This window comes from Lepidochelys kempii, chromosome 11 (genome assembly GCF_965140285.1).
Source record: "Lepidochelys kempii isolate rLepKem1 chromosome 11, rLepKem1.hap1, whole genome shotgun sequence".
Lineage (NCBI taxonomy): Eukaryota > Metazoa > Chordata > Testudines > Cheloniidae > Lepidochelys > Lepidochelys kempii.
The window spans coordinates 10,437,859-10,452,689 of NC_136390.1; the positions used below are offsets into that span (position 1 = coordinate 10,437,859).

The 14,831-nt window shown below is 43.2% G+C and overlaps 1 protein-coding gene across 11 annotated transcripts in view; it reads right to left on the reverse strand.

Annotated features, from left to right (window-relative positions):
- SEMA5B (semaphorin 5B) overlaps positions 1-14,831 on the reverse strand; it is a 363,514-nt gene that overhangs the window by 60,068 nt on the left and 288,615 nt on the right. For all 11 annotated transcript variants that reach the window (XM_073305098.2, XM_073305088.2, XM_073305090.2 and 8 more), the window contains one exon: positions 14,339-14,546. In XM_073305098.2, coding sequence (XP_073161199.1) covers positions 14,339-14,546 — 208 coding nt within the window. The remainder of the gene's footprint in view (positions 1-14,338; positions 14,547-14,831) is intronic.

Here is a 14,831-nt window from a genome sequence, read left to right on the forward strand (position 1 = left end):
GAGGGGGACACCATGCACGGAAGCACAGACACCACCCACTACTCTTGGAAAGCAACTAGGGAGCAAGTGGAGGTGGCCCAGAGGAACTCTACCTAGAGATGTGACTTGAGGGAGAATTGGAAGTAGGGCCTGCAGTCGCAGAACACTCCCTCCCCCCAAATTTAGCTTCCTGCTCCAGGTATAGTGGATGGCCACTTTGACCAGGGCCAAGAGGAGGCTGACAAGGAGGTCTTGCAACTTTGTGGAGCCACAGACAGGGTGTGCGTAAATCAGGAGATGTGGGGAGAAGTGACACGAGAATCAGAGGAGTAAGTTCTGGAGGAGCCGGAAGGGGGGCTACAACCAGGCGCACTTGATATAAATGCGTGCCAGGGTCTCCCTCTCGCCACAGAAGGAACAGCTGTTGGGGGAAGTCATGAACCGTGCCAGGTACATAGCCGTGAAGGAGCCGCCAACAAATATCCCCGGTGGGCCATGGGGCCAGGGTGGAATACGGACTAGCCCACTGGGATTCCTCGCCCTCCTTAGGCATTCCAGTGTGCAGTGCAAAGCAGCAGCTCACTCCTTGACATGGGCACTTGGGAACTCTTGTTTACGAACTGAACAATTTCTCCCTTAAAATCTGCATTGAAGTTTAAAAGTCTGCAGTTCAAAAGTTTCCAATCCAGCCTCTAATGTACTGATGGCCCAAGATGACTCCATCTTTTGGTCAGTTTTCCCTGACAAATAAAAGCTTCAGACTGTAATAAATAGACCTTTTAAAATCAGTAGAGCAGACTCAAGAAATTAGGCTTTGACAGACCAAAGGAAAGCAAGAATTACTGTAACTTCTGTCCTCTCTTCTGATTACCATGGGAGAGACAACAAGGAAATGTGCTCTTCTGTACCAAGAATCCCAAAGCAACCACATGGCATTTATACGAATAGATATTAAGCTAAGGTGCTCCAGCAATTCATCACAATGCTCTTGCTCTCCCCATGCCCTTCCTCTCTATTTCCATTTTCCTCTTTCTCACTCCCTTTCTCTTTACTCTGCAAGTAAATGCAACTAATTCTGGAAGGTGGGTGAGGGAGGGTGTAACAGGCTGGCATGACCCTTTAAGGGCCACAGGCCTGAGGCCAGCTAGCCCTGCTCACTAATCAGATTCAGCTGAGCAAGGAGTCAGTGCTCCTTATAAGAGCTGCAGAGGAGGGGTGTCTGCACAGAAAACTGCCAGAAAGGGATAGTCTCTTACAATAGTCCCTGCAGTAGAAAGAGTCCAGGAAGGAAGGTCCAGGGGAGCAGCCCTGTGGACACTGACCTGTATAAAGGGCAGGGTACGAGAAGAGAAATGAGATGGAAGAAAGCCAAGGGGCTACAGAGTGGCAGAGGTTATGTTTCATGCCAATCTCAGACTACTAGAGTGAAAAAAGGCCCAGGGAAGCAGCCCCGCAGCCACTCTCTGGAACAAGGAGCAGATTGCTGAGAAAAAACCCAGGAGGGACGCAAGACTTTTATTAAGCCCAGGGCGGGTGGACATTGTTTATGTTATTCCTTTGTTTTAAGGAAGACTGGGGACTGATAAAGAACATGAAGTCATAGAAGGAGATGGGAGCCAGAATCTTTTGAAAAAAGAAAAGGAGTACTTGTGGCACCTTAGAGACTAACCAATTTATTTGAGCATGAGCTTTCATGAGCTACAGCTCACTGTAGCTCACGAAAGCTCATGCTCAAATAAATTGGTTAGTCTCTAAGGTGCCACAAGTACTCCTTTTCTTTTTGCGAATACAGACTAACACGGCTGTTACTCTAGAATCTTTTGAGTTACAGTACTGAACTTTGCTTTGAGATGTTAGGAGTCCATATTAATAGGTTTCAAACACAGAGCAGCCCGGCTAATGCAAAGAGGGTAGCATTTTGTAAGCAATAAGGTGATATTATTGCTGTTGATTAGCTATGAGCCTAAAGACTGTGTTTGGCAGACTGGCATTTCCTGACAAGGTTAGCTTATTGTCCCATTAACATCAACCTGCAGAGGGTATGAACGAAACAGATAATCATATTAGCTTCCAGCCAATCAAATAATAATTCCTGACAGTCTCAATAACCCACGCAAAGGAGAGTGGACCTTTGTCTTCCCTAAAACCAGATGGCGTGAAGAGAGCAGAGTCAGAATCAAACGATGTTCACGGCTTATGAAAATAAGATTAAAAAGAAAAACCAACTCAAAGAATCCCAGGAATTTCGATACCTTTAAAAATTTAAACCCATAGAGATGGGCTCATGAGCTGTGCAAATCCATTATCTTTCCCACTGAACAGACAAGCGGACTAGAACTGAGCTGTTGCAGTCAGATGCTGGTCAAGTTGCAACTTCATTTTTCTGCCAAACAATGCAACACATTCAGAGCCAGATTTTGCCACCCATTATTCATTTGGAGTAGGACTTTACCCCTCAAAGTAATCAGTGGAACTACTTACTGAGTAAGGTACTGCCCAATAAGAAACCAGCCCCCAGACCACAGTGGTAGGGTGATAGTAGCATTTACAGTGGCTAGATGAGGTTCATTAGTTTGGTGCATGATGTCAGAACACAAAGACAGAGAAGTGTGTATGTGAAGTTTATCGCCTACATACTACCAGCTTCCGTGATTTCCACTTTGCATATATTGTGTTTTAATCACATAAATTAAAACCTGACACATAAAAATGACTTCTGAAATTAAATTACCTTCCAGGCCATTTAAAAGCCAAAACACATCTAACTTATTTGAAAGTAATAGTGTATAGATGCATGACTTCTGTCAGCAATTTTGGCTTATTTCCCTTTCCTCGCCATAGACCTTGAATTGGCTTTATCTTTGTTACTTTCCACTTGGGCCCCAACATTTTCAATATCTCCATAATTGTTTGTGGCTTTATAGATTATGGCCTCTCACAATCTACACAACAAATTATTGCATTTCTTACTCCCTGACATCCCTTTCCATCATTTCTTAGGGGCAATGAATTCCTTATTGGGTAGGGTTTGTTTTTTTATTAAAGACATGAAATAAAACAACATTGCATTTATTCAGAGATGAAGATTAATGCTATCCTGAGAAAATTCTGATTAAATCTGGATTTACGTTTGCATCAGTAAAACAGGTTATTAAAAAAAAGCACTGACAGGTGTTTTTAATAACTAAAAACAGGTTATTAAAAAAGCAGCACTGCTCCATAAACACTATTAAAAACTCCTGTCACCATGCCAAACAAAACTGACCTCTAATAGAAACAGAAAGTCAGCGTGCCTTTGACTACCCGACATGGAATCAGTCATCCACAAGGAAATGCAGATAACTACACAAGTCCTAACCAGAAGGGTCACAAGAAGGAATTCCTCAGTAGGAAGTGTACTTGTCTGGATGTTGAAATACAACCCATTTCCGAAACTGAGAAGACTTTAGCCATAATAGAAAATTCCTAGAGCACATTTTGGGGGAGTTCTATGGCCTGTGTTATACAGGAGGGCTGACTAAATGATCCCAATGGTCACTTCTGGCCTTGGAATCTAGAAAGACAACATCTTTTATACACAATGCAGACTGCAGTGTGGAGCAAGCACACCAAAAAGAAAAAAGGCAGCGGGGTTAGAGGTCCTTTTGAAAAACAGCATTGGCAAATTTGCCCATTCAAGTGTTATTCCCTACAGCTGCTCCGTGTCGTGAAATGCCAGGATGCTGATGTCACGTGCAGCTGGAACTTTGCCTCTGCATTTTGGGTTTGCAATTTCAGATTTCATATTCTTAAGAATGAAGTGAATTCCTGCAATTTACTGGCTTCAGAGCATTGCAGAAGGGGCGACTGGAGGGAAAAGAAATGTGTCTGCTCTCACTAGCAAGGAAAAATGAATATGTTATAGGCAACCTCCAGAAGATGCTGCTGATTCACACCTAGGCTCAGATGGGAGTTATCAAGAAGAAAGCCTGCAGGAGCAAATGACTTTGAAAGAGTCATGAACGATGATACAGAGGTCTGAAAACAACCTACAATTTTCCCCAAGGCTGCACAAAATAATCACTATTTGAGCAGCTCTTTCATATGAGGTTGTTTTGTACAGCTTTGGGTAATTACTTTCTGCTCAAAAAATAGCCCTCAGCTGATTCAACTAGAGAGAGTATTTGTAGAATAACAGAATATTAGAGAGTTCAAAGAAACGTTAGCCATCTAATCTATCCGTTGGGGATCTAGTTCACCCCTTGCCCTGTGCAGGATGGTCCCTACACTAGACAAGTGCAAGAAGTATGTTCTCCATCACTTGTTCTGTCTAGTTTTAAGTGTCCCAGGAAACAACACTTCCTCTACTTAACTTGATAGATTATTCCACACTGTAACTGATCTCACTATAAGGACATTTTTCTTGATAGTCACCCAATACCTTTCTAGTGCCTGTCCAAAACTGCTATGTAGTGTTGCTGGGAGCTGCTATATTCCACGTGAGAAGTAACTGATTTTCAATGGTGGATGAAATGGGTGACTGTATTTTTCACAGAAGCTTGTTGCTTTGGGATTCTTTGGCATGAAAGACACTATATAAATATAAATAACTATCACTATTATGTGTTTCAGAGTAGCAGACCTGTTAGTCTGTATCCAGAAAAAGAATCTTGATTATCACTACAAAAGTTTTTTTGACTATCAATAATCTTTTCACTTATCACTATCAATAATCTTGATTATCACTACAAAAGTTTTTTTCTCCTGCGGATAACAGCTCATCTTAACTAATTAGGCTCTCACCAGCCCTGACCTTCCCTCGGCCTTGCCCCCTGTATCTCCCTTTGGTGCAGGTGGAAGGAGCCATCATGAAGCTGGGCTTCACAGTGTCCTGTGTCTTTTGCAGAGCGGGCTTGTTCTGGTTTCCCTGTCTCAGGGGGTGCTGTGTACCTGCAGGGGAATGGAGGCAGCACATACAGATAGAAGGGTTTGGGGAACTAAGGCATTTGCACAGTAGTTTCATTTCTGCAAAACATTCACTGTAACAAAATGCCTGGCTCACAGTGTCACATGTAGAAATAACAGTGAGCCCCCAAGGAAACAGGATGGATGAGGATGACAACTTGCAGCTCAGCTCTGCACAGGCTCCTGCCACGTGTTCCAGTGACTGCAGCAGGGACACTTCCTGGGAACCTACTTCACTGCCTCACTTGTTACTTCAAGTCACTCTTGTTAACTCTTGGAAATGTGCTGGAAATGGCCCACCTTGATTATCACTTCAAAAGGTTTTCTCTCCCCCAACCCCACTCTCCTGCTTGTAATAGCTCATCTTAAGTGATCACTCTCCTTACAGTGTATATTTTTCATGGTCTGTGTGTATATATAAAATCTCCTCACTGTACTTTCCACTTTATGCATCCGATGAAGTGAGCTGTAGCTCACGGAAGCTCATGCTCAAATAAATTGGTTAGTCTCTAAGGTGCCACAAGTACTCCTTTTCTTTTTGCGAATACAGACTAACACGGCTGCTACTCTGAAACCTGACCTTTTGTATGGTAACTTCCAATTTATCTGTATGTATATATCTATCTATCTTACTATATGTTCCATTCTATGCATCCGATGAAGTGAGCGGTAGCTCACGAAAGCTTATGCTCTAATAAATTTGTTAGTCTCTAAGGTGCCACACGTACTCTTGTTCTTATGATGTGTTTGATTCTGATGATGAATTGTACATACATAGGGTGACCAGATGTCCCGCTTTTATAGGGACAGTCCCGATATTTGAGGCTTTGTCTGATATAAGCACCTATTACCCCCCACCCCTTGTCCTGATTTTTCACACTTGCTGTCTGGTCACCCTGTATATACATATTTTACACACTCTGCTGATGCTGTAAAGAAAACCCCAACAACTAGCACAACTCCAAATGAAAAGGCCAAATTCCCCAGCAGCTGTCCAGCTGGATATTAAACTATGACTCCTCCAATCAGGGGCGCACAATGCATGTTACAGCGTCTGTTCACTCTCACTGCAGGTCTTGCTGTAAGAAGACCGGAAATTTGAGATATGAAGTATGCAGCCAGTGGAATTAGACTACAAGCTCTTTGATGCAGAGACTGCGTCCTCCTACGTGACAGTGTCTAGAAAATTGAGGGTGCTACAAATAATATGAAATAATAGTTGCACAAGATGTAAAAGCTGAAGGCTGCAAAGGATGAATCACCTGGGGCCTGCTTGTAGCATTTTGTTATTAATATTATTTAAATTACTGTAGTGTCAAAGCCATCCTTGCATTGTACCTTCCAAGAAAACTGCCTGCTCACTGTCAATCTGCACTGGACTGAGACTAATTTCACAGAGCCCACCAAGCAGTCATCAGATGGTAATGACTTCTAGACACCACTGATCTAGGCTGGACTCAAGCCAGTTAACTAGAGGTGAAAGAATCCATCTTCTAAGCTATTCAGAATCTTCTGAACCACCCAGGTCACAAGTGCAGTGTGTTTAAAAAAACAACAACAACAAAAAACGTAACACCAAAGCATCCCAAAACAAATTGGCAACAAAGAGATGACAGTGAGAAAACAAAAGCCAGTGAGCCCTGAAATTAGCTCATTTTACTGGGCTCATTCTTAAGTGACCTTCGTCTAAGCTATAACCTTTCTTTTTTCAGTAGCTGCATAAACCTGGGCTCCAGCTATTGTATAATATGATAAATGGTAGTCTAAAGGCGGGGAGAGGGGCGTTAGAGAGAGATGGTATTCAGAAAGACAGCATAAAAATACAGCTTTATAAACTGAGTTTATAGAATCATATAAGTCACAAATTGGACAGAACTATCAAACTGTCCAGTCTATTTTCCAGCCACTGTGGGTTTGTTCCCTACAGATTATTTCTTAGGGTTCTGTCCACTCTACTGTAGTTTTAAATGTGCCAAGTGATGGGGCTTTCACCACGTCCCTTGGAAGATTATTCAATAGCCAAACACATTTCTGTAACCACGTAGCTTTCACACCCCGCTCTGTGCATCCCGACACAGCACAAAATCCTGAATTCCTACTGTTTGCTTTTTCATGTTTAACTCAACCACCACCAGAACACAAACCTCAGTCTCAGCTTTCTCCCCAAACTCACCCCATCTTAGCTTTCCTTGCAGATACTTAATTTTCTCATCACTGTTCTTTGTGATTCTTTCACACTTTAGTATCAGCCACAAAGCATGCTATTTTCTTCCATGTCATAAAGATACTGTCAAATAAGATGGACCTATTGCCAATTTCTTGAGTACCTCACTAGAAACTTCCCCCAACTTGCTTCATTATCACTTACCCGTGCCCTTTGCTTATGGACTTTTAATCGATTTTAGATCCATACAACAATGTTCCTTTCCTAAACAATTTGAATTAAGCTTTCATGAAATACAGTACCCAATGTTTTACTAAAATCTAACCATATTACATCTATCTCATTCCCTTCAACCACAAAAGTCCAGATCCTGCAAACTATTATGAAGTTGCTTAACTTTAGGTACAGGACTAGATTTATTATAATAATTAGGACTACTCATCTGCTTACAGCTCAGCATGTGCCTTAGAGTTTGCAGTATGGGGGTCCAATATTGTAGTGCTATAAAAAAAAGCAATCAAATTAATCTAGCACGTAAATCCATGTAGCTTATTGATTGTAGTTCTGTTTGTTATCCTTAGGGTTATGTCTACACTGCAATTAAAAACCTGCGGCTGGCCTGTGCCAACTCACTCGGGTTCGTGGGGCTTCGGCTAAGTGGTTGTTTAATTGCAGTTAGATGTACTGGCTCAGGCTGGAGCCCAGGATCTAGGGCCCTGTGAGGAAGGGCTTCCTAGAGCCCAGGTTGCAGTCTGAGCCCAAACGTCTACACTGGAACTAAGCAGCCCCTTAGCTTGAGTCAGCTGGCATGGGCCACCCACAGGTGTCTAATTGCAGTGTAGACATACCCTAGAGCTGAAATGCTGGCCCCATCGAGTCAATGGGAGTTTTACCATTCAGACGTTCCTGTTAACTGCTGGAAATGGCCCACCTTGATTATCCCTACAAAAGGTTTTCACACACACACACCCCGCTCTCATGCTGCTAATAGCTCATCTTAAGTGATCACTCTCCTTACAGTGTGTATGATAACACCCATTTTTTCATGTTCTGGGTGTATATAAATCTCCTCACTGTATTTTCCACTGAATGCATCTGATGAAGTGAGCTGTAGCTCACGAAAGTTTATGCTCATATAAATTGGTTAGTCTCTAAGGTGCCACTAGTACTCCTTTTCTTTTTGCGAATACAGACTAACACGGCTGCTACTCTGAAAACGTAAATTGAGTCAGGATTTCATTCGCACGATTTATCACATTATATTAGTAGGGTTTGTGGATGGATTTATGGGATAATACTTGTCCTGATCACTCTTCTTTCCTTCTTTGAAATTTTCCAAGGCTTTTCAAATTAATTATCAGTGGTATAGTAAGTAGCTAGTTCCCTTAACCCTACAGTGACCATGTCAACCAAACCAGATGGAAAGAGGTAGTACAGATTTTCCCTTTCCTGCTTTTCAATAATAGTTATATTTTCACAAGGCCCCCCTTACTACTTCTCTTTAATCTCTCAAACACATGCATAAAAGGAGTGCAGTATCTCAGCAATTTTCATAGTCGTTAAAGAACCAGATTTTCAAAAATGCTCAGCTCCCACTTAGTTATCAAAATATTCAGCAAAAATCTGGCCACCAGTCTCACAATGGGAGCTACTGCGCCGTCATTACCATGTTCCAGGGCTCTTCTGAGGGCCTCCAAGTATTTTTAATACTGCCACAACTGCATGCGAAGAGGGCCTGGTTCTCATCCCAGTCACAGAAGTGTAAATCAGGAATAACTCCAGTGACGTCATTACTCTGCTGCCAAACTGGTACCAGGCCTAAGAGATTCACAGCTGAAGAAGTGAACACAACTGCACAGAGAAATATGCCTCTTTAGCAGCAGGGGTGGACAATAAACTGGCCCGTTCCCAAGACCCCACAGTGCACCCAAAATATCATTGATTCGTATGAGCTGTAGACTCTCCAGACAGTTGTGTGGGACGGCGTGGGGAGAGGATGGGGAGGAAGATGATCCATAAAAAGTGCAGTGAAATAATGTCTCTAGCAGGAATAGGAGCAGCAGTGATGTTGGCATGACCTTCCAGCCTGGTCACCAACCATGCTTTGTTGACGCTGTTCTAAATCAAATGCAGGACTACAGCTTCGCTCACATTCCCTGTCCTGAAAGTGGTTGGCTGACGCACGGGTCAGTAACCCGCTGTACTGTACGCACACTCTGGATAGATGTCGGGCAATGTGTAGGTCACATAGATCACAAAGCTCCTTGTGTTACTGCTGGCCTCACTGTCCCAACTGCTCCACAGTGATTCCCAACATGAAATAATGATCTCACTCTCCCTTTAAATAATTATTGACCTAGACTAAAGGTTGGCCCAAACTATCAATACTGGATCCTGATCACAAATCCCCACCATTCCAAAGTTCCGATGCTGGGTTTTGTTTTTACCTGTTCTCGATATACTGTGGATGCCAGCTGTGAAATTTAGACCAGGAATCCAAGACCAACCCCAGGCCAAAGTTTAGGGGTATCTGGAAACAAGAGTTAAACCCAACTTTACCTACTTCTAGTATTATAAGGAAATTAAAAAGGTTTCTAAACAAGTAAAACCCTTAGCAGCAAACCCAGCCAAACTACTATACAGCAAAGAAGTCTAGAAACATGGCATGTTTAAAAGGGTTTGTAGATTTTGCATGCATTGGACACCCTCCTAATACTCTCCAGTGAAAGTGAGGAACACAATAGGAAAACACACAAATGCACAAGGCAAGGTCCCTGCAGCCAAGTCCAGCCATAAATTTGGGCAACTGACACTACAGCCGTCTTCCTGTCGCCCGGCTGCTGAGCCTGGCTGTATTGAAAAGGCCAATTGTGACAGGTCAGTGGACATGTACAAAGCACCATTTAGACACCCAGAAATAGCTTGGGTCAGCGAGACACATCAAGACACTGTGCAATGCTATCAGTGACCGTTTAGCAGGTTCAATTGATGCTATGGCAATAAACAAACAGTAAGGAGAGGTCAGAAGTTCTTTTTCACCCCCTTTCTTCCTCTTCCCCTCTTTCTGAGCCTTAGGTATGTGTCCCACTGCCTTGCAGCAGCAGAGCTGTATGGAATGCCAAAGCTAATCAATGCTAGATCAATTTTGTTTCCACATCTGATTTGCCTTTCTTAGGGCCCAGACTGATAGGATTCCAAAAACTACTTGGCAATCATAATTCCTAATCAGCCCTTGGGGTGCGAAACAGTCACAAGTTTCCTGATAAAGTGGGACAGAGCCAAGGGAAACAAACAGCACTGTAGTATTCCTGCCTGGGAGGTATGAAATTTTCATCAGCTGAAGGCTTCCCAAGCCCCCGTCAAAATGATTAGATTATGAAAAATGCTGAAACCAGAGCTTTTCTGAGAAGCCAGTCAAGAAGTCATAGTACCGGCAAGAAAGTAGGTGAGGGGTAGGAATCGTGACTTGCTCCTGAGGTTATTTATTGGCATGTATTAAACATAGACACAACAATAAGCAATAAATCACAGCCCATGAGAAGTGCCAGGTGAAAAGCACCAGAAAAAATTAAAACACCCCTCTTGAAACAACTCAGCACTGAAATAAATACAAAGGTTGGTAAACATGTGATCTACACATCCAGGATATTAAAGGGGGAAAGTTTCAGGAATCTGAAATTGAGAAATCCCCTACAAAACAGTTTCTATTAGGAAAAAAAAATCCACCATCTAAATACATACAACCCAGCTCCTCTTAGCTTTCTTTAAGGGATGTGCACATTTGCAAGTTTCCATTTGTTTTTGCGGGTTTTTTTGCAATGTACCATCCCTCTATTGCTCCAGATCTCATGAGAGCCTCCCAGAGTTTTCCCCCATCTTCTTTTGAACTCAGGACCCACCACTGCATTACCTGCAAAATCACATTCATTGACCAACCCTCTCTGAACAAATTCTGGCTTACCACATTGTACAAATGTGTTCACTGTTTGCCACCCATACGTATTTACAGTACCTTTCAGGTACTATCCTATCCAGGTACTTCTATTTAGCCCAACCTTACTAATTTTACAGTATCTAAAACTATGATAAAACTGATTATAGGAGGCAGGATTTTGAGTCCCCAGCCCCTCAAGAGCTGGGTTGATGCTTTATTTCATTGAAAGAGGTATGATTTGGAGAAAATTTAAAACCCTCTCCTGATGTCAGGCAGCTTCCAGTCACCTGAGATAGACCTTAACATAGTACCATGAGGTCAAATGATGATTATGATGTGTGAGAGTCTGTGTGTTCTAAACTATTGTGTACCACTAAGCTGGAGTACAGATGGATGATAAGGGGAGGAGTTGTGCCTCCCAGATCCACGTGTAGAGAGGACTCTCATGAGGCAAAAAGCACTCAGCTGCACTTGTGACACCATCACCTTTTCCCTCCAGTCCATGAAGCGGGTTCTCTGGGTGTCTGGGATTCTGGGCCAGGTGAGGTGTGGGCAGGCTGGGACTTGGAACACACATCACCACTCCTCTGGCCCTGCAGAAAGTCCTGGGGCTTTGTCATCTTTTCTGTGGTCCCCTCTCCAAGGTAGCAATCCCTTGAAGGGGGATACCACGGCCAGGGAAGTACCTGGTAGCATGGCTCCACTGAAGCACCAAGCTGCTATGGAAGGATGCATGGGGCCTCTGTGTTGAGGGCCTTAGCTTCCCAGAGATCCCACAGGATCCTCGGGGTTTCTGGGTGGATTCCGCAGTCTGTCCATATGCGGGAGCAAACCGTGATCCTCCTGGTGGGATCTCTGTGAGGAGACTGTCATAGACTGAACGCAGGTGGTCAGGCCTAGTGGTCAGTGCAGAAGTCAGGAGCCAGGAACCGAAGGTCAGCGATGGAACCAGAGTTGGGAGTCAAGCCAAGGGTGAGAGCCAGAGTCAGGAATCAGGCCAAGGCTCAGAGCTGGAGCCAGTAGCTAGAGGTAGGGCACAGAAGTAAGGATCTGGAACAAGGCAGGGCGTAGGAACCAGGAATAGGACAGGAAGGCAGGAATCAGGAACAAGGCAGGACTTAAGAGTCAGACGAGAAGGTAGATCTGATGTAGCTGCCAGCCAGGAACTCACTTAGTTGCTTATACAACTTCGGATTCAAACAATGAATCTGAGCCAATTGGAGACATGAGACATCTCCTCCAATTGGGAGCTCTGTGGGCGGTGCCTATGGTGAGCTAGGGTCTACCAGCTCACACCCTTTGCTGGTACCAGTCAGGTGGTGGCTGCATTCAGAGGACTGCCCAGGGACCTGGGTTTGAGACGCACGATCCCCCACAGGGGACCCTAGCAAACACTTCCTCTCCCAAACCCATTCTTATAGTTTTTCACAGGAATAGATGATCCAGCCTATTGAAATTACGCTCCAAATACAATGATGTTGTACCTGGAACGAAACTGGCCCCAGATATGTATGTCACAAGGCTGTCTCCCTAAGAAAACCTTTAGCACTAAATCAGCATTGTAACGAAGGCCGTGCATGTCTGTCACAGCCATGACTTCCAGGAAGAAAATAATTACTTTTAGGGGAGTTATACAATGACGGTCTCAATCACCTGGTTCAGCCTGTTACTGAGCAAGTCTCATCCATTAAACTTTCACAGGATTGGCTCGTTCTCTCTGTTCAGTGGAGGGGCATATAAGTTCTCCTTTAATGGTTAGCATCCAAATCCCTAAGGCAACGCGTAAAACCGTGGCCAAACCGCCTTTTATTTACAATACAAATTGTTAGAAGCAGCAGCAATGGGAATGGAGTGTCCATATACCTTAGGGAGCCTTGAAATCCTTGGCCATTTGACTTTACAAAAGGGTCACGCTGGACCCCACGGTGGAAAGTACTTTTATATCCTCAAACTGGGAACTTTAACATTCTATAAATTGCCAGCAAATTTAATTTGGGAATATCTTTCATGAACAAATAGAAAAAGAGGGAAGAATTAGGTTTCCCTTGATCTGTTTTATATGTATATTCCTTTCAAGCTGTATTCTCCTACACAATCTTAAGAGAAAGGCTCTTGTGTTCTGGCCATTTAAACATTTGCCATTCAGAGGGGAGGACAGGATGATGTTTTCCAGCTATGGTTCCTTTCTCGTATTAAACCCTTCTGTATCAAACTCCTACACCTTAATACATTCACCACTCCTGAGTCAAACTTAAAGTAACAACTGAAGTGGAGGCTTTTCTTCCTAAAAGGAATAATTATACTTATGAGGCTCAGCACAAATAGAAAGAGCAGATGTTTTTACATTTAGACAGACTCAACTTTAGAACAAGCTAGTTGATCATTTTAACCTGGTTAGAAACTAAGCAATCATGAAATTCACCATGTGGAATCAGGCAGGTTTTGTGCTAGGCCAAGAAAGAGGTAGTTAGTTTAGAGCATGCTAATGAACTGCCTCCTTTTGGCATGCACAGGGGACATCCATTTCAGACAAGGATCAGCAACGCAAAGGCTGAAGGGGGAAGAGTGTCCTTAGGGGTGCAAATAAGCAATTACCCACAACTGGACCCACTTCAAACTCTAGGACTGAAGATGGAAAACACAGATTACATGAGCACGTGCCTCAGTCAGCTAGTATCACACGGCTTTGCCTGCTGAAAGTAGGGGCAGGCCATGTAGCTGTCCAAACCCTTCTGTATTCAACACTGGGTGGATTACACCTCTGCAGTCAGAGGTCAATATTGAAAATGTTTTTTTTATTTTCTTTTAAAATGTTCAAGCCAGACAGCACTTTCCAGGTGCCAACTCTATCACATGCTGTTCCAATGAGCTACTGGCTTCTAAAAACAACGAAAAATAACCACCCAATGCACTCCTACATTGTTAAATGGTTGGCAAGCAATCATTTATAAGCCACAATGGGTGAGAGGACCAAGAATTCAGAATACTGCAGCCTTTCAGCCAGTGAGACCTACAAGCGAAACATGTGGAGATAATAAAACCAACACTGAAATGTCAAGTAATATTGGAAGTTACTCCTCAGTAAACATGTGATTAATTTCTAATGAGGACAAATTAATATTTACCAAAAACAATATCCTTCGTTCCCATTGCTCCTGGCGTGAGCACTATCTATCAAGATACACACACAAATATCTTGACTCTCTCTCCCAGTGATGAAAAAAGGCATTCTGAAATGAATCAGACTAGGATATGTTTCCCTGTTGCTTTCCTTTGAAGCTGGAGTGGAATATATCAGAGCAATAAAATTTGCTTACCCTTCTGTTCTGTACACTGAACACCTCTCCAGAGGAATTTTTAGCACTCCATTATTTAAACCCACAAACAGTGACCTGTCACTATGCAGGATTTGGAGGCTTTTGATTGGTTCCTGTTGACCGTCGGGAAGAATCTGCATTTCCTCTAAATAACAACTCCTCAGGCTCCTATTAGTGGTAGAAAGTGCCTTCAAAATGGTGCCATACTCTAATGGAACAAGAAGCAAGATGCAAGTAAATCTTAGAAATATTGATTCAATTTTGTACCTAGCACAGAGACTGAAAAGATTAATGACATCCTATTTACATAAACACTTTAAGGCTTGTTTCCTCTTCTACTACTTTTTAGACATTTTTGTTATCCAGGGTAGACACTGCCGCAGCTATGTGGGTGCAATTCCCTTTCGTGTATTCAGGTGTCCTTACCGGTTTATAGCTGTGGAGCAGAGGGGCCCAGAATGATGCCACCTCAACCGTAGCAAATGGTGCACCA